We start from the raw sequence: 20,292 nt of genomic DNA, 5'->3' as shown, positions 1-20,292 counted from the left end.
ACAAATTATAGCTCAACAAAGTGGCTTATCACGTGGGAATTTAAAGCAGGAGTTTGTTTCTAATTATGGAGGGGAAAAACCGGAGGACCCGAATAAAAATCCACGCGACCACAGGAAGAACAATGCAAACTCAAAATACACAGCAGGCGTCAAGGTCGGGATCGAATCCACGACCTCCTGTATACCACGCGAGGTAGTTAACATCTCCTAGCCACCGTGATGATGATGAGAGAGACACGCAACCTCCAAATATACAGCAACAGGCGTCAGGGTCGGGATCGAATCCACGACCTCCTGTGTACCAGGCGAGGTAGTTAACATCTCCTAGCCACCGTGGCAACCGCACGTCGCGTCGATTGGCCATGGGTTCAGAGGTCAAGCAGCTGCGATCAGAACGAGCTGCAATTTGACAGCCTTCAATGATCGCTCTTCATTTCATTGCAACCGTCTGGTCTCCCCCGTGGAAGCCCTCTCGTGGGTCCATCTGACACACCCTTCCCAGATGGAGGAGACTTGAACCTGCAAAGGCTCTGCGATTCAGAAGGGGGGGGGCTATCTTCTTGGTTCTTTCGGTAAAGTCACGTAGAAGGAAGTAATAAAATAATAAAAATAAAACATAATAAAACAATTCTCACAACGTTTCGGCCACAACGCAAGCAGCCGTCCTCAGGTGAAAACCAGGTCTGTCGAGGCGACAGCGTCTGAATGAAACAGCACACGTGCTTGGAGCATATATATAAGCTAGGTTGGAAGGGGGGAAAAGAGCGCCTTGACAAAATAATATGCATATCAAGAGGGGGGGGGGGGGGCTACTTTTAAGCGATGGTTCAGTTGGAGAGGCTCGTGTTTGCGAGCGCAGTCTCTCCTCCAGACACCGATAACGGCACCGCCGGCGCCATCGCCACAACTCGTCTCGACCCGACGCGCAACCTCCAAAGTCGGGAAAACGCTGGCGAATCGGTTACACACTAGATGCGAGTTGGGGAAAACAATCGCAGAGGAGCTGCATGTCAGTGTCTTGGCATCAGCTTTTGGACAAAAAGTAAAATGGACATTGGGTTTAATATCCAGCGGTAAGAGTTGAATATGAAAAATGTTCTGATAATTTCCCAGGAGGGTCCCCTATACCCACCTGCATGCATTTCCGTGTTTTTATGTTTTTACTTTCCTAATCATACGAAAGAAATTGGATTTGGGTATTGCACATATCGACTGGGGTTGGTAAAAATGAGTAAACCACTTTGTGGGGAAGTCAAGATTGGTCGTCCTGTGGATATAATCGCTCCCACCAGAGGAATGTAGAATATACACCACTGGATGTTGCTGTTGAGCACCGCCATCGATCGCATTCGAGCAGGAAATCACTTGAGGCCTACAACATATCTTCTTGGTTCTTTCGGTAAAGTCACGTAGCAGGGAAATAATACAATAATAAAAATAATAAAATAAAATAAATTTATGTTTATTTTATTATTTCCCTTCTACGTGACTTTACCGCAAGAACCAAGAAGATGAATCCCTGCAGTCACGAAAGCTTTAAATCGAAAAATAAAAGCCTACAAAATAGTTAAAAAGGCACCGTCTTAAGGTAACGGACAAAAACCGTCGACAGTATGGCATCCTGTTCATTATTTTTTGTATCCTTTTGTGGCAGTTATTCACCAACCCTCGGGATATTTTGAACTTCAACCACATGCCACCTGGCCTGTGCAGCCTTTCCACTTGAGATTTGAGTGCGGGTGGGTTTGGTGGAGAAACTCAAAATCGTCCCTCGTGCCACGGCGTGACACACCGGCTGTTGAGGAAAGTGCCGCCAAGGTGAGCGCCTCCTACTCGGGGCTACCATGTGACAATGATGATGTGTCGTGGCCGAAATCGTACAAACGAGGGGCTACCGTCGTCGACCACATACATCATACCAAGTGCTCGTGCCAGGTGGACTTACGATTCCCAGCCCAGATAATACATATACAGTACAGGGTGCTTCAAACAAATATTAACAGTTACATCGGACTATCGTTTTTAATGCAAACATAACGGATAACTCTGCCACATAACAAATATGATGTTAATAGGTCCAAAAAGTCAGTCTCCACTTGTTCGTCATCGTTGTCAACACGTGCCTGGAATCTTCCTAAGGTGGTCTCCAGAGCCCGGAGGCACATTTCTTGCGGGATTGTTGCAAATTCTCACAAGTGTTAAAAATGTTTGAAGCACCCTGTATATTTATTCATCAAATGTCTCCTTCCGAGAAGACTTTCACCACTTACCAAGAGAACAAATTTTCCTTATCCTCAAATAGTGAATGGGAACACATTCCTGCGGAGGGAGCTGGTAGGAACGTTGGGTTGCTCGGTCAATGGCCAGGGTCAACGGCGGCGTGGTGTATTCCGCAAATATGCCTGACTGAGGGCGGGCACAAGCCGGCGTGAGTAGGTTAAACGTTCAGTTTTAAAAGGGCACCACGGGGTGACCAGCCCCTCCCCACCCAGCCCCACCCTCCCCACCCAGCCCCTCCCCTCTCCACCCAGCCCCACCCCTCCCATTTTTTGATGCACGCCGGACGGACACAATCATCTCCTGTGGGCTGGTGGAACCAGGTGGTTCCTACCAGTAAAATGGTAATTTACCCACGAAAACATTATCTTCAAGCTTCTAAAGTGCGGTTGGCAAGCACCCGCAAAGGCGGGCAAAGCACAGGAAGGGCAGTGGTGTTGAATACCACTCCAATGATCCAAATTTATTCCCCACGTGAATGAGGTGTACAAACTGCACCAGGCTGGGAATTGAACTTAAGTCTGCATGTTTGTAGCCCAGTGCATTAACTACACAGATCTCCCGTATAGCCTTTAACAGACTGTTAGCACAAGTGCTTAGCGAGAGCACCTATGAAGGCCGGCATGGCACACTAGGGAGTGGCCTGCAACACGCCCAAACGCCTTTGCCTCCCGAGTGGCGATGTTTACACACCACACCAGGTACTCATTTGAGGCCGAGTCGACCTAGGAGGGAGGCCCAGAACCGGTTCAGATAATCGTCACCGGTGTTGGTGGCCTTGAGTGGGGAATTCAACTCGGGTCGCCGGGTTCAGGGCGGACTACCGATCCCCACACCACCGACACACATCCACAAACAGGCGCACACATGGAGACGAACAACGGGTGTGCAGACAGCCCTCCCATACAAGTTTATTTGTGTTTCTTTGCGTCACACTTCGCAGTAAACGCTCCGTGGCGAGGCTGGGCAGCCCCTAAATGCCTAGACGCTCACAGGAGCGCTCATCGGTCAAATCTGGAACATGGAAACGACGGCCACCAAAAACCCCTCCACCCACCCTCCAGTTCCTTGTTGCGGTAAAAATATCGTAATAAACAGCACACGAGAAGGGACTTTACAGGGAATTTTGCTTTTCTTGCCCAGTGCAGCACAACTGCGCCCTGGATCCCAAATCAGGGGTTCACAGGGGACACCCCCCCCCCCGACCCTTGCACAGACCCCTTGGCGAGGGGATATGTGCGGCGGAAGCCCGACGCCAGAGTCCGTGGCCTCATACGCCGACCACCACGCTTACCCGCCCCCCCCCATCCCAACCCCCCCAACGAGGTTCACCTTAAACAAGGACAGTGCATTATTTTTCGTTCGTCCGATGATCATTCGGTCATTCGTTCGATCGATCGAGCATTCGCAAAAGGCGTCACACGCGCGCGATTCGACGGGCAGTCCCCCGTTACAGCAGCAATGCCTGGGTATATTCTGGCCGCCTCTCTCGTCCCGAAACCATTCACATATCGAGAGCGTCGCGTGAGACTACACGGGGGGAGGGGAGCAGGAGGGATGGAGGGGACGTGGAGGCTCTGGATTGGCGGTGACGTACACTGGAGCCACCGCTTGTTGTAGCGAGGATGGCGGACAAGTGAAGATTGGCGGACGCACGCGCCAAAGGAGCCTGCTGGCCTTGTGGCAGAAGGACGAAAGGTCACGGACAGTCTCATGTCGAAGCCGCCCACCCCATTTCAGGGGACGTCGTCACATCAGTTGTGTAACAATGTTCAGTTCAGCTCTTTACGGAATAATTACGTGCGCTTCAATTCAGTTAATAATTACCGTACTTTAAGCTTTTCCGTATTCTTTTTATGCATTAGGTATTAAATTTATTCGTATTGAATTCATATTGTGTACAAAAACGAAATTAAAATCCATACTATAACAAAAGAGCAAACAAAAAAAACAATTTAAACGGCGGTTGAGTTTACCGAAACGTATGTTCACACAACGTCCTTTTACGTTTAAATGTAACTTCCTTTTATCGTACAGAACTCACAACAACAGATTCCGGGTGGGGGCAACTTTCTCCTCGCCCTAGAGACACTCCTGGCAAAGGATCTACATTCAATGCAGCCAGGACAGCACTGTGCCGGGGGGCATTTCTCTCCGCGGATGTGAGAGAGCGATGGAGCAGGCAGGCAAGCAAGACAGCTGGGCTGGCCCCTCATCACTCCCTCTGTTCCAATCCTGTCTTGTCCCCGGGGCGCTAGTAGGGGTATCCACCCCGGTTACGGTTCCCGTCCGATCCGTAAGCCGGGTGCGAGAAGCCAATGCCCGTTTTCGGTGAGCCCCAGGATGCCGGTGCCGGCACGCCGGCGGCGGCATTTCCAGGAGGCGTGTGCGCAAGTCCCGAAGCGTTCACCGTCGCTCCCGCCGGCTGCCCCGCGCCGCCGATGGCCGTAGAGTTCGTGCCGCCGCCGCCGGCCCCATACGCCGGGCCGTCGCTGTACACGTGGGGCTTCCCGGCGCTCCGCAGAGCCGATTCTGCCGAAGGCCGATGGCCGAACTCGAACCTCAGGTCCTGATCGCCGAGGAACTGCTGCAGGGCTTGCCCGCCGGACAGGAAGCTGGAGGCGGCCGCTCCGGGGGGGTAGGGGTCCGAGTAGGCCCCGCCGCCCGCACCGCCGCCGCCCGCCGTCGAGCCCAGGCTGTCGATGCGGTGGCGCGAGCGTTCAGAGCCGTAGCCCTCCGCCGCGGCGGAGTAGTGATCCGAGCCGCCGTAGCGGTCCGCGCTGCGGTAACCCTCGTTGGAGTAGGAGCTCCCGACGGCGCCGCCGCCGCCGCCAAACACGTCGGACGGCAGCTGGCGCCGGCAGTCGTAGTCGTAGTCCTCGGCGCCGCCGCTGCCGTCACCCTGCTGTTGCTGCCGGTGCTGCACCAGGAGCTGCATCAGCGCCGCCTTCACGCCGGCGTTTGGGTCGCCCGGTAGAGGCGGCCTGCCGTCGCTGTCTTCCCGGAAGTCCTGGCCGGTGCCGGAAAAGTCGGCATCGGACGAGGAGGAGGGCGGTGGTTCAGGGGGCTCTGGCGGGCGTTGGTTTGGGGGTAGGATGCGCTGCTGCTGCTGTTGCTGCTGCGGCTGAGTTTGCGGGGTGCGCGGTCGGTGCAGCGGCGTGTGCGGCGCTGACGACGGCGGTAGAGGAGGCAGCGCCGGTTGATGCTGCTCATCCGGAGGAGACGGGGACACGTTGGAGAGCTCGGCGGACGAGCGGGCAGAGAAGCCATCAGAGCCTGGGTCGGGGGAAACACAGGAAGGTCGTGTGACAGAACATACGGGACCGACGATACAAAAGAATATCCATTCTGAATCGAATCGCGACCCCATATTGAAAATTCATTGAATTGATAATTGTTTTTTTTTTACCCTTCTATCTGGCAACAAAACTGACACCTTTTTTACGAGTCATGTTTGCATAGACCACAATACCTGCAGTCATAATGCAAACAAAAAACATAACTCTGACAATGTGCACTGTCCTTGAAGTTGATTGGTCCACACCCGAGACAGCTTTCATTGAATTCACTACATCCCTGGTATTCTGTATGGGACGGGAGTGGAGCGGTGACATCAGTTGGCACACTGATATGAACCTGGCAACCCGAGTTTGATTCCTGACCATGGCTAACAGCAGCAGAAAGTGATGTCCAGGCCTCTTGGCATCTTGGACCTTTGCTATTGCACTCAGCAACCTGTGATAATAAAGAAAAACACATGGTACGGGCACCTGAGTCCGGTTTGTGCTGGTACGATTGTCGTGGATACGCCTCCTCCGCCGCTCGCATCGGAACAGAGTTGGACTGCGCCACGGTGACGGGCGTGGAGGGAGTGGTGGGCAGCGGTGGTGGGGGCTTGGGCTGCTCCGCCGTCGGCGTTGGGAGAGGGTTGTTCCCACCCAGTCCTCCCTGCTGCTGCCCCCCGGCCTCCTGCCCCCCCGCGCCCTGCAGCAGCTGAGCCAGCAGCAGCGCCACCACGTTCTGGGCCGCATCGCCATCGTGGCCGCCAGATGCCGGGGGCTGAGAGTTACTCGGCGCCTGTGAACAGACGGTCAAGACAGGTGGATGTTATAACTCGGTGGAGTGTTAAGTCCGCAACGGACGAGTGTTGCGTGACGCTTCAATGTCGTGTCGTTTACGGGACAAAGCAAACCAAGGCGATGTGAAGGCCCAATGCCCACACACACACGTGTATTAGATTTAATATCCCAACAGCATTGTATACAAATGCAAAGCAAACCCTGGACTTGTTTAAACTTCACTGAGTCTCATCGGTAGGGTGTGGGCCCTGATAGAGTAAGATAAAGCATACTCTTAGTTCTTTCGGTAAAGTCACGTAGGTAAAAAATGAAATTAAAAGTAATAAAAATAAAACAATATTATTAATTTTAATTTCATTTTTTACCTACGTGACTTTACCGAAAGAACTAAGAGTATGAATCCTTGCAGTCACGAAAGCTTCAAATCTAAAAATAAGATAAAGCAACCTCTTAATTTTCAAGCTATCATAGTCAAGTATATTTTAGGCTATCAAAATGCAGATGTGAACCTCCATTAGTGATATCGCCTAGGTGTGTATCTACGGGGTACTTTTTTTTTATTGTGGGTGTCATCTTCTTTTAAACATCCCTCATGACACACGAGACAACTCACATAAATGTCACATAATTAGGCTTAGCTCCACTCCAATGAGTATTTGGGTAGCTTGATTCTTCCCATTTACAGCCCTGAGCCAATGGTGAAACTCCATATTCTTATGGCGTGGCTGATTTTATCCAGAGGACAACTGTTATTAACTTCCCACATAGTAGTACTCATTTTTATCGACCTTGAGAGGCAAGATGATTGGCCAAATGAAACTTAGATTGAGTTGCAACTTTCCGATTGTGAGTATTTTCGGGACAATGCAATTTTAAACAAAAGTTTCCACATCGGATTGCTGCTCTTCCTAGTGGGCAACTGATAAGTCAATTCTAGATTTGAAGTTTTCGTGACTGCAAGGATTAATATTCTTAGGTTTTTTCGGTAAAGTCACGTAGGTAAAAAATAAAAATTGATAAAAGTAAAATAAAAATTAAATAAAAATCACGACGTTTCGGAGGCAACACAAGCTTCCGTCTTCAGGTGCTGTGACGGTTCCACCTGAAGACGGAAGCTTGTGTTGCCTACGAAACGTCGTGATTTTTATTTTACTTTTATTAATTTTTAATTTTTACCTACGTGACTTACCGAAAAAACCTTAGAATATGATAAGTCAATGTTCAAACAGATCACAGATTCTCATGGGCACTTTGACGATTCACAGAACAAATGCCGCTACCTGTGCTGCCACCGGTGGTGGCTGCGGTGGCCGTGGTGCCTCCCCTTGACTCCCGCCGCTGTTCTGCTGCTGCTGCCTCACGACGGCGCCCAACAGCCCCAGCGGCAGCGTGAGCCCGCTGAGCAGCTGACGCATCTCGGCCGTCACCTGGATGTTCAACGCCTGCGCCAGGTGCGCCAGGCTGAGCGTCGCCTGCGACTGCAGCAGGTTCACGAGGATGGCCAGCTCGGCGGCGGACAACTGCTGCGGTTGTCCTGCTGCACTCAAACGCACGCATACACAGATGCGGGCTGTTGGGACAAGCGCTGTTTGTCTAACGACGAGAAGGATCACAGCCGGGAGGAGACTTCTTACCGGCTAGGCCCGAGTCGTTGGGCGGCGCCGGCTGTTTCTGTGGCGTGCTGTTGCGGCTCTCGTCCGCCGTGCCACCGCCCAGGCCGTCCTTGCGCGTCAACTTCGGCGCCACAGCTTCCTCCACGCCGCCCGCCTGCTTCTGCCGTCGCCTCTTCTTGCTCCACAGCTCGTGGCAGTCCTGCCACAGCGGCAAGCTGGCGCAGCGCAAGGCGGGGAGGAGGGGGGTAAGTATACAGGGGAAAGGATTTTATGAGGTGAGGCGAGATTGGCTGAACCGGATGGTTGCTGGTCCTGCATAGCAACCCAACACTCCACTTCCAAGATATTTAAAATTTCAATTGTAAAAATACATATAACCAACATATACATAATTTCATGACAGTTACATTTGAAGGCATCTCAACCGATGCCCAACACAGAGAATACATATTTTAGTTAAAGCATGGAGATATTTCCTCCGAATAGTAAAAAAAAAGCATGCATAAGGCATGGAGTATGCAACACTTTCCAACACGCGTTTGTCCTCAGAAGTATTTCAGTAGCAGTATGGAAGCCGGCGAGTAGAATTCAGGCTAAACTCTTCTGCACATTAGCAAATCACCCCCTTTACTCTACCTTGTCTCCAAGTCCGAGGCAATCCTTTCTTCGATGTGGTCGGTTTTCAATGGAGTATGTCCCGAATAGCAACACAATATCACACACTGCACTTTGGTTCATATTGGATCATCTTTACGACAGTTAACTTGTGTCTCTGTTATGGGCGAATAGAGATAATAATCCATAATCAACGTTTTTGGGTTTAGATCGCGTTATTTATAAATGTGTCGTAACCCTCCACCACCCGACACGGCCAATCAGTAAAAAAGTGTCACGTTGACAAAAGACAAATTAGTTCACTGCTTTAGCCCACCGGTGTGTTGAAGCGCAAAACCACTACATTTACAATTTGAGCACGACGTTTCGCTGGTAATTGCATCCAGCATGATTTTCACCATTCTGGCGAATTGCCCGATGATGCTGGATGCAATTACCAGCGAAACGTCGTACTCAAATTGTAAATGTTGTGGTTTTGCGCTTCAACACACCGGTGGGCTAAAGCAGTGAACTAATTTGTCTTTTGTAAACGTGACACTTTTTTACTGATTGGCCGTGTCGGGTGGTGGAGGGTTACGACACATTTATAAATAACGCGATCTAAACCCAAAAACGTTGATTATGAATAATATTGGTCGCGAAAGCCTACGTGTTAAACAGAGATAATAATGCATGCATGATTTTTTATTAAAATAAACCTCTTGTAAACATTTACCATTCAAGTATTTGAATTGTAAATGTTGTGGATTCACTCTTCAACACACCGGTGGGCTAAAGCAGTGAACTATTTGTCTTTTGTCAATGTGACACATTTTTTACTGATTGGCCGTGTCGGGTGGTGGAGGGTTACGACACATTCATAAATAACGCGATCTAACCCATCAATGTCCGCCGTGTGTTTGTAAGCGGTGTGGCTCACTCGGGCGGGGGCATCTTGTAGGGGTCGATGTCACGCAGGAAGTCGCTCTGGAGGGCCTGCTCTGCGGTGCACCGTTTGCTGGGGTCGAGCGCCAGCATGTGATCAAACAGGTCCAGGGCGGCCGTCGGGAGCCTGGGGGTACACACACATGGCGATAAAACTCCAGGGAATGCACACGCGTGTGGCACTTGTGCCAGACTAAGTGCACCTTACTATACAAAAAGCACAACCGTATAAAATGGTGTTATCACCACAGCGCTTAACGCACATTCAAACGCGTGTAGATGCGCCAAACGTGTTTGTCTCAGAATGGGATTAGTTACAAGCTGGAAAGCCAGGACTTCAACGGAATGTCTATTTTTGTTAATAGATTCATGTGTGCCAAGAAACCCTCAAACGCATGTACAAAATAACGTAAAACGTTTGGAACGCATCTTTGTATCCAGCAGTCCTGGTAAGGTGTTGGGGGTAGTTGGATAATTGACCCTACAATTTTGACAACGAGTCAAATGTACTTTCATGCGATTAAAGAGAAAATATGACCGATACTTGTACAATTTTACTGCCACATACTATTCCAAATTTCCATGTAATGCAAAAAATAACTGTACAACAAACACACAATGTACAGTCCTTGTGCCAATCGACTACTGGATGAAGGCCTCTCCACACGGTCAGTCATTGGGATTGTTTGACCATAACTCACCACAACGGTCAGTGCGGGTTTGGTGAAATTAGGTGATGGGGCACACGATTAACTCACTGATGTTAGCTGTTGATGGGAATCAAAGCTCACGAGCGCTTCACGCGCTACCGCTCTCACCTCGCTACCAATCTCACCTCGCTAACCGCCGTACCTGTATTCCAACGTGAACATCGTTTTCACGTCTCTTTATTGAGAGTTGACGATTTTACGGAACATCACCACCATCGTAGCGGCCACAACGGTGATGCGGCCCGCGCTCACTGCTCACATTGAGAACTCCTCGCGCAGCCGGCGCCGGTACTGCTTCTTGGGCTTCATGGTGTGGAAGTAGGGCAGCTTGATGACGTCGGGCCACACGGCAGGGCACGGTGTCCCACACAGGCGGCTGCCAAAAAAATCCCCGCAAGCGTAATTCCAGATGAACCAAGGGAGGTAGAATCATCATCATAATTTATGACTTGATATAGCGCCAAACACAAGTACAATATGAGTCCCTAGAGACCACTGGAGTTATGAAGCACAAGTGAACAAAGCACTACACATAGGTAAGAGTACCCATGAAGTTAGAACCGCTAAGAATCCAAATCAACATCTCACGTGTTTTATGAAACTTGATTGTAGCTCAATTTTGCAAGATCACACCACCGTGACATCACAACAGCGCAACTCTCCTAGTGATGGCAGAAATGTTAAAGGGTCTTTTTAACTCATCGATAAAGCTTCAGACTTGAGTAGGACAGCTTCAGATATGCACTAAGAGCAAACAGCTGTGAATTAACAGTTAAGTGTTTTATACCAAAAGAACCAAAGAATTAAGTGTTTTCTTAGTTAGTTACTTTTCTTTTACGCAGCGTGAACCAATAATGACTCTTATTTTACAAAGATGACCTAGGTCAATAAGTGACTACGTCCTCCAAGGAGGTGCATACTGGTGTAGATATATTACACTAGTTCTAAGTAATAAAACACAACATTGCTTGCTTCAAGAGCTGAGTTGCATAACAACAGTTATGCAACTCGCCAGAGGAGTTACGGCAGGCTTAGTGGGTTGTAGGAGGACAGCGCAGAATATTCAAATTGCAGATGGCTGGCAAGAATGAGCTGCTTGTGTGGGAGGAAGAATCGGTGACAGAGATGCAGCATTGAGCTACAGACTGGGCTAGACTTGAGTGGGGGGTAAGGGGTGAGTGGCCAGTGTTAGGTCTGGTAAGGTACAGACCTGATGAGCTCCAACTGTGCCATCTCCTGGTTGGCCTGGAAGATGGGCTTCCTGGTGAACAACTCTCCCAGGATGCAGCTGTAAGGCACCACACACGCACGCCACCTCAAACTAGTCAACACCACATCAATTTCACCAAAAGCTTAATTTTACCATATGACTGGGCGGAGATATGGAGGTAGTTTCACTCTGGGGTCGATTCAAGGAGTACCGCTAGACTGGTCCCGTACCAAGAGAATGATTAATTTATATCCATGGTTCAGGGCAACCAAAGGTGATTGAGTGCTAACCCATTGCTTGATTGAGCAAGACCATTCTTTCAACTTCGACTTAATTTCATTAACATCAATATTTTACCAATGAAACACAACACATTTAACTTTATTGTTCACTCTACCTCTCTAGATATGTGAAAGGAAGCAGGGCCATTGCCCAAACCATCGCCTAAATATATTTTTACAGTCTTATTGACCAATGTGCTAATTGTGCGTGTGCAGCACTGGAAGTGCAGCATCACCAGCTCACGTTTAATATTTTACCAACGCCTTTCTAATGCTAAAACAACCATAATATATCTTAGCAAAGAACAACAAATATCTCACACCCGTTCCAAATCATTTACAGACCGTTCACAATGCACACTCCATATCTCTTGTGATTAAAAACATGTCGGCTAATGAAAGCCGCACTAACAAGTGGTCAAGGGAAGAATGGAACATCACTGTTCCACATGGATGTTGGAGGTCTGTGCTGCCACCTTGAGGCAGCCATCACGACACTAAACTCTAAACGGTGCCAGAAAAAAAAAACGCGTTAACACGATTGGGCCAACCTAGCAGTGCTTGGGTAGGGGGATTTGTCTTTGGATGTAAAGGTTTCAATTTCACATGTTTGTATTGCTGTGTTTTTACTTGCTTCTTAACCATTGAGAGACACCGCTACTGCAACTACTTTTGGCTCGTCCACGTCCAAAGATGGACAGTGGTTTTTAAACGAGCGCCTGTTTCGGAAGGGCGCGGCAGGGCCGTGTTAAGGGAGGGCCCCGCGCACTCCCTGCGCCAGACCACTTCACACAAAGATCCCCCGAATATTTCTAGAGTTGAAGCTTTCGTGACTGCAAGGATTCATACTCTTTGGTTTTTTCGGTAAAGTCACAAAGGTTAAAAAAGAAAACCAATAAATGAATTCACGACGTTTCAGGTGAAACCGTCACTTGATACAGTAATTTTGCTGTGACGGTTTCACCTGAAGATGGAAGCTTGCGTTGCCTCCGAAACGTCGTGATTTAATTTATTTGCTTTCTTTTTTAACCTACGTGACTTTACGTAGGTTAAAAAAGAAAGCAAAATGCTGTTAAGAGAGCACCTACTGAGCTTGGCATGGCACAAGAGGGTGCTGGTGGGTGGCCAACATCATACCCCGGCCACACGTCTCTCCGGTGCTAGTGTTTATGCACTGCACCAGTTACTTATTTAAGGCTGAGTGGCTGCGAGTGAGATTTTAACTCTGGTAACCAGTCATAGCAGTGCGCTGATCACTACACTGTTGCTATCCACCATTCCGCTCTGCACACACACACGTAGAGACCTCTCCCGTGCTTACCCGCAGCTCCACACATCGATGGCTGGGCCATAGCGCTCCTCGCCCAAGAGAAGCTCCGGCGGTCGGTACCACAGTGTGATCACCTTGTTGGTGTACGGCCGGCTAGAGGAAAGACGTACGTACGCGCACCATAGGTACAGAAGCAACGCGAGAGAAAATGCACGGAATGAGACAATGGCTCAATGCCCACAACCAATAAAACCAGATCTAAATCTTCAAAACTTAATCAAATTGAAACCAGTTAAGCTTTATATTTAAAATGTAATTCAAGTTTCATCTTACCAATGCACTGTCAATATATCCCATTAGCACCCTGATTCATTGTAGAATTTAGCCTCATTAGCAGGATGGTATGTAATCCTGTTACAGGAATAACCAACTCTTACTGCTACAAAACCCTCATTTTGGGTCGCATCTTCCTAAAAAAGGAATGCTAACTGCATAGGTTGACGTGAACGAAAAAAATACGTGAAGAAACAAGAAGCGAACCCTTAATGCAACGTGCGTAGGCCCCCGCAGAACGTACCTCTCTTCCGAGCTGTACAATCGCGCTAATCCGAAGTCTGCGAGCTTGATGTGGCCCCTGAAAGACACAGCAAAACATTTAGACGGTGCGCAGAAGCAAACGCTAAAGATTCCGAAAGGTGTCTTAGTCTGGCTTTCCGAGACTTGAGAATTAACACTTAATCCTAAGAATCCTACAAGTATTCATATTCTTAGGTTTTTTCGGTAAAGTCACGTAGGTAAAAAATTAAAATTAATAAAAGTAAAATAAAAATAAAAATCACGACGTTTCGGAGGCAACACAAGCTTCCGTCTTCAGGTGGAACCGTCACAGCACGATAGCTGTATGTGACTTTACCGAAAAAACCTAAGAATATGAATCCTTGCAGTCACGAAAGCTTCAAATCTAGAATCCTACAGGTACTCTAGTCTGCAGGCAATTGCATGATTTGGTGTGTGTATACCAAAAAAATCTAAAACAATAACAAGTAATACTATGTAATTATTTACTATTTGCGCTTACGTAACAAATGCCAACATTTACGCATACCGTTTTGACATTTTTACGTGATTTATGGATGTACGCAAGTCGGGCGTCTTCTGTATTACGGCAGCACTGCCATCTACTGTCCACCACGTAACTCTGCAGCCTACCTGCTTCACACGGTGGAGGCCCCCACCCCAACACAGCAAGTCACCCCTGAACGCGTGGTTTTCACACAATTAATTTTTGCGAGAACGTGGTTCTTCCACGAGGGAATACTTTTGGCACTAAGCGTAAAGCGCCCGTTATAACGCGGTTTTTGAGCGGTCGACGACAAACTACTGTCTTGAATTGCGCAGCTGAGGGTATTGTACAGTAAGTGGAATGATACAGTCATGTGGCCGCATACCCTCAGTTATTTGGCCCGGCCATCTTACTGTGTGGTGTGTGACTACACCGTATCTTGCCAAACTTTTTCGTTATATTATTTACGGGGAAAATGTTTGCACTTCACGCATTTTTAATTTGACGAGAAACTTTTCAGGAACACATCTACCGCGTTAAACGATTACTTAAATGTATTATCCAGGCTTTCAAGATCTGACTAGAGCGGTTGGATTCATCGTGATTTGGTCGTTGCAATTGTACTCCAGCAAATTGGTGGTCAATCTATCTCGCAAAATCCAACTGCAACCCCTCCCCCACCCCCCCCTCATAGATAAACATTCAAACGACTGCATCTCGAAAGCACTTTGCAAATCAAGGAGCTGCAGAATAATTTAAACAAAGGTGATGACGCTGGGGAGGCAGGCATAGGGAGCGTTACCGATTGTTGAGCAGGATGTTGGAGCACTTGATGTCACGGTGCAAGAAGTTCTTGCGGTGGCAGTAGTCGAGGCCTTCCATGAGCTGCTTCATGAAGGACTTAATATGATCTTCACTGAAGGACACCAGCCCGGACTCGAGCAGGCCCATCAAATCATGGTCCATGTAGTCAAACACCAGGTAGAAGGCGCCTGCCGCAAGAGGCAGCGCACAAGCAAACATAATTAATTTTGTTTCACGCAATTAGTGACAATAATAATTATTCAACAAAGCTTTTTTTTAAATCTTAGTCATCGATGATGAGCGGACGAAGCATAATGACTTACGATTATCTGCTTCGGACCAAAGCATGGCTATGTGACAACGATGGGTGATCGTTATGAGAAGATCAACTCAACACTCGAAAACCCGGTTTAATCACAGGGTGTCTGAAAACCCAGTTTCATACCCAGGGTGGTCTCTATGATGCTGGCACGTGGCTCCAACATGGTATTAATCAGTAGCTTTTAGTTTGTTATCCAGCTCCTCCGATTAGCACGGTTGGCCACGTACGGTGCGAAAGAAGTTCAGCATACATATAATACAACCTGGCCGGCCCCGAGCCATGCGACAATCTTACCCTTGTCCTTCTTGAAGTCGATGGCATCCTCCTTATCTGTGACAATCTCCTTCATGTTGATGATGCTGCGATGGTTGAGCTGCCGCAAGATCTTGATCTCGCGGATGGCCGTGATGGGGAAGCCTTCTTTCTCGTTGTCCAGGCGAACTTTCTTCAGCGCTACGAGCTCGCCTGAGGGGGGGGGGGGGGTGTGAAGAAACGATAAGACACGCGGCCCCCTCGGCGGTTTACACCACGTATGTTTTCACGTGTCTCCATCTCTTTTCATACGAGGTGAACTACAGAGGCGGGAGCAGGTTGATGCTTTTGTAAAGCTGAACTTGAGATGAAAATTGATATTTAGCGAATCTTTCCTGGATATTGTTTAAACTATGATAAACTGCCATTTTATAATAGTACAGCATATAAAAAATGGTGGCTTGTTACCCAAAGTTAAGGGGATATTTGTAAATGCTTAATGAAGTGTGCAGCTTTTAAGGAAAGTTCATACCTAATTAAATCACAATCACTCCATAGACGCATGCACTTAAAATGGCCAATTATCCTGCCTTGAGAAAAAACGGTGAGGTGGGCTGCCATCGTTACACCAAACCTTCTCACAAACAGTTTTATCACAATTTAATTGTTTAAGATAGTAGTCACGGTTTGCTTTTGTCGTACATGTTTTGTAAGGTGATTCAACATTTATGTTTTCATGAAGGGTGTCATTCTTTTTACTATTTGCTTAGCTGATCCATAACCCTTACGTAAACTTAATTTTAGGTTATCCCCAAAAATGTCACAAAAATGGACTTCGATAAAAAGATGGAAAAAAACTGATGCATGCGCAAAGAAGCATGCTAGGAATGGCATTGAAAGATATGAAGAAGAACGCATGTATTATATAACAAAGTAAAGTTAGAGACAATAATTATTTCAACTTGAAATGAGCCGCAAAGTATTCGCTCACTCTCAAAGCGAGATAACTACTCAGGAGGCACGAGGTGCCAGACATTGGGGAAAGGTGGCCACGTGGTGAGCTGGCCACCATTTCCCAACAAACTCTGTGGTCCTCTCTATATGTTAAAGAGTTATCGGCCAACATATTAGCATGTACATGTGGGAGGAAACCGGAGCATCCGGAAGGTTACCCACGTGTGCGAGGGGGCAACACTATACCCCCTACAGATGGAACAGGTGGGGCCACATTTGTTGTACTGCAATCTCCTGACAAGCCAGGGTATGGCAGCTAGATGCCTCATGGTAAGGGAGCATGATCGACCGACACCCACCTCTAAGTCCTGGATTACAGGCGTGTATATAGCCGCTACTGCCTATAACTTGTCATCATATTGTATTGTGTGTGTATAATCCAGCAACAATTTAAATGATTAATTCCCAAAGCCACAGGGGTGCAAAGTGTAAAGAGAAAGGCGTATGTATGGACTGCGTGAGAGTGAGAAGTACGATGCGAGTGGACCGATAATTACCTTTACCTGTGTCTTTGTCTTTGGCCTTGTACACCTGCCCATAGGTACCTTCCCCGATGATGCCAATGATGTCGAATTTATCAACGCAGCGCTTGCCCCAGTCGGCCTCCGTGCCCTTGATCTCCCCGTAACGCGGGCCGCAGATCCTGCGCACGGCACAGACCCCGAGCGATTCTGCGTCACGCTTGCCATTACGTTTCAGTAAATAGCACAAGCCTACTACATACAGAATCACCCGGAGCGCAACAGACCTCATGAGATCACAAGAGACTTGAGCAGGAATGAGCCTGGACAGTGCCGAGATGGGTGACTACCATGCACAAATTGAGGGGCTGTTGCGAGCAGCTGAGAGAGATGTGCAGCAAAATACATTGTTGTATTGTACTTATTTGCTGCCAGATCTATGCTCCCTGCCTTCAACATGCACTAACCAGTGCGGTTAAGTATTATCATAAAACACGCACAATTGTATGTCTGAGACCTCAACTTTAAGAATCGTTTGTCATCAATGAATTGATACATCGTTAAACTAAACCTTCGTTAGTTTTTCCAAGCTGTCCTACAAGACAAAAAGGTTTGTTTTCTGGATCGTGACTTCCAACAAAGCCATCTTTGCCTTCCATTAACAATAAAATCCCCCGTTCACGCTACATCGACTGCACTTTGACACATCTCGCAAATCTGTACACGGCAAACACCACGGAATAAAACCGCACTTGGGCCTGCGGCGAGTGGGCGTCTGTACGGGCGGTGTCCTTTCTCCCGGCGGAGTTTTGGTGAGCGCTGGCGAGCAGTCCCCACCGGGCAGCTCGGGTGGTAGCGGGAGATCGGTGAGAAGGCGGCGCGGTTTACTGTCGCTCTCCTTTTTCGGCGGTTTCCTGGGCCGTGACTCGAGCGGGCTGCAACGTACCGAAATCGGTGGCACAAACATAAAAATCAGCAGGTTGATAAACAAGGCATTTTACTTCGCAGTACCGTTTTGTGTGTTCCCCACAACTACATTCCATTTCAATTGTACAATTGGTGTGACATCATGAGACATGGAAAGTTTCATTCGCAACCCTCGCAGTAGACCATCACGTGTTAGAGAATGACACTGTAATGCGACGTGACAGAGCCACTTCCAAAGTCACTTATACGGCTGTATTTCTACGCTTTAAAAAAGGATGTTCTTCACGTATTAATTCATAAAAAAAAACTCAAGAGTTAAAATATGCCAAAGTGAAAACCGAATGTGATGGGTTATTTTTTAGTGTTCAGCGATTGTTGGCGGACCCAAACCCATCAATTTGCAACACTTGAAAGGCTAGTTTAATCACGGGTGGTTGAAAACTAGATGCGAATTAAGGATCCTGGTCGTGCTTACTTGGTCTAACATGGCATTAGCTCTTACCCACCAAGACAACCCATGTGGTCATCAGAATTAAAGGCAGAGACAACCTAATAACCTATGTAATACCAACATGCTGTACACCTACCATCGGACTGTGGCCTTCCCAATCCTGGATCAAGTTTGTTTAAAAAAAGATTTACAAAATAAACATCTGGAATTCCAAGAGTTCAAATTGCATCACATACAACTTATATAACGTCTATATTCTCACCACCCATGCAAGCACGCACACGCACACACACATGCAAACGAAATATGGGCCACGCACCTGTCCCTGGCCGTATCTTCAGGCAACATGGGTGGCATCGGCAGCGGCGGTAGGGTGTACGTCGGCATGGTGAGCACCTTGTCCTTGTTGGCCCATGCTGGTTGTGCCACCTTCTCTTTCTCCTTGCCCTCCTTCGCCTTCACTTTCTCCTTCTCTGTCCGCTCCGGCGTTGGCGTTGGCACTGGCGCCGTCGGCTCAGATTTCACAGTCTTGGCCACATCCTGGCTTGGTACAGCCGGTGGCAGAGGTGGCAGCGGTGGCTGCACCTCGCTCTTGGTCAAGACCGCCGCTTCTTTGTCAGGTTTCGATGGCGATTCCTGTGGCAGCGGTGGCGGGGGTTGCTGCTTGGGCGCTGGTTTCTCATTGTGCGCCGGCTGCTTCACGCCTGGATCGGGCGAATGCCTCTCGGTCTTCACAGGCTTCACCTCCTCGTGGCGTTCCCTGGCGTTTGAGTCCCTGGCGGTTTCCTTTGCGGTGGCAGCGGTGGCAGCGGCGGCAGGTTTCGTCAACCTGGGCGCGCTCGGCTTCTTGTTCTTGCTGAGCTCCGAGATGAGGCTGGTGGTGATGATGGTGCGGCGCGGCGGTGGGGAATAGCTGGAGTGGCGGCTGCGTGAGCGCGAGCGGCGGGACGAGCTGCGGGAGCGCGACCGGCGCTGGTGGTAGGGGCTGCGGCTCCGAGACAGCGCAGAGCGCCGGTACCTGGAATTCACATATCTACCACCATTACAGCACAACACACTGGGGTTACGCACTTGCAATGCACTAAACGGCAGGGCTGGTCCTTAAAAGCGCACGTGAAGTTTCAATCGTCGCTGGATATCTATTAGCTCATTTGCTCACATAAGTGCTGTCTGGCTAACGTATATGAGGTGAAAATCCTCACTATAAGGGACAAGGGCTCCTTAGAGCTCCCTCTAGTGGAGGCCAACAGTGGTGTGAGCACGCAATTGCAGGGCTGTTAACCTCTTTTTAAAATCTTGGGAGTCATGCCCATTTTTATAATCTCTATGCCAGGCAGATAATATTAAATGTTTAAATACGTTCTTCTTTAGGCACACTGCGAGGTTGATTTTCATTATAAAGTTCAGGTTTTGAAAACTAATCATCGTGGATTATCAAAACTAATCATCAGCCTTGATATGTCCACTGATGGATAAAGGCCTTCCTGTACCGTCACCATCTCTCACGGTCCTTCCATCTAACATCATCAGCACAGCTCCTGCGCATGAGCTGATAGCACGCCATCTCCTCGCTGGCAGACGGCCTCTCAGGCATGTATTTTTTCCTGAGGCTTCCACTGTCATTAAGCCTCAACCACTGGCCATCGTCTCTTCCAAGTGACGTCGCCTGCCCAAGCCCACTTATATTTCTTAACAGTCAATGTCTCTTACTTGTGTTTGCTCTCTGACCCGGTCCTGGGCACCCCCTTCACCAACCTGCACTGACCAGAGTGGTGAAATATGGTCAAACAACCCCCATTGACCAACATGGCTTGGGTATTGAAAAATGGCTGTAAAATAGCATGGTTAATTTACGCAAAAAACAATGATCAGTAATTACATTCAAATAGTCTTTAATTATTATCATCATCAATAGAGTATTACCTCACACTGTCTTTTATAAACCCAGGCAATTAAAATGTCAGCTCACTACAAATTAAACCATCACTCTGGTCAAGTGAATGTTGGAGAAAGGCCACA

At 48.3% G+C, this 20,292-nt stretch overlaps 1 protein-coding gene across 5 annotated transcripts in view; it reads right to left on the bottom strand.

Annotated features, from left to right (window-relative positions):
- Nucleotides 1-3,164: 3,164 nt before the first annotated feature.
- Nucleotides 3,165-20,292, bottom strand: part of LOC144724670 (uncharacterized) — a 21,177-nt gene continuing 4,049 nt past the window's right edge. Inside the window, exons 2-16 of one of the 5 annotated variants that reach the window (XM_078603970.1) lie at nt 19,984-20,028; nt 18,593-19,306; nt 17,648-17,830; nt 16,932-17,077; nt 15,463-15,633; nt 14,845-15,034; nt 13,557-13,613; nt 13,031-13,132; nt 11,429-11,506; nt 10,478-10,594; nt 9,504-9,635; nt 7,991-8,184; nt 7,637-7,893; nt 6,048-6,354; nt 3,165-5,553 (exon numbers count right to left, since the gene is read on the bottom strand). In XM_078603970.1, the coding sequence (XP_078460096.1) occupies nt 4,532-5,553; nt 6,048-6,354; nt 7,637-7,893; nt 7,991-8,184; nt 9,504-9,635; nt 10,478-10,594; nt 11,429-11,506; nt 13,031-13,132; nt 13,557-13,613; nt 14,845-15,034; nt 15,463-15,633; nt 16,932-17,077; nt 17,648-17,830; nt 18,593-19,306; nt 19,984-20,028 (3,715 nt within the window). In that variant the 3' untranslated portion in view covers nt 3,165-4,531. The remainder of the gene's footprint in view (nt 5,554-6,047; nt 6,355-7,636; nt 7,894-7,990; nt 8,185-9,503; nt 9,636-10,477; nt 10,595-11,428; nt 11,507-13,030; nt 13,133-13,556; nt 13,614-14,844; nt 15,035-15,462; nt 15,634-16,931; nt 17,078-17,647; nt 17,831-18,592; nt 19,307-19,983; nt 20,029-20,292) is intronic. The other 4 variants (XM_078603971.1, XM_078603972.1, XM_078603973.1 and 1 more) reach the window with 4 other exon arrangements.

The sequence above is a fragment of the Lampetra planeri genome, chromosome 21 (assembly GCF_965212315.1).
Source record: "Lampetra planeri chromosome 21, kcLamPlan1.2.h2, whole genome shotgun sequence".
Classification (NCBI taxonomy): Eukaryota; Metazoa; Chordata; class Hyperoartia; order Petromyzontiformes; family Petromyzontidae; genus Lampetra; species Lampetra planeri.
This window is presented reverse-complemented; position numbering and strand designations above follow the sequence as displayed.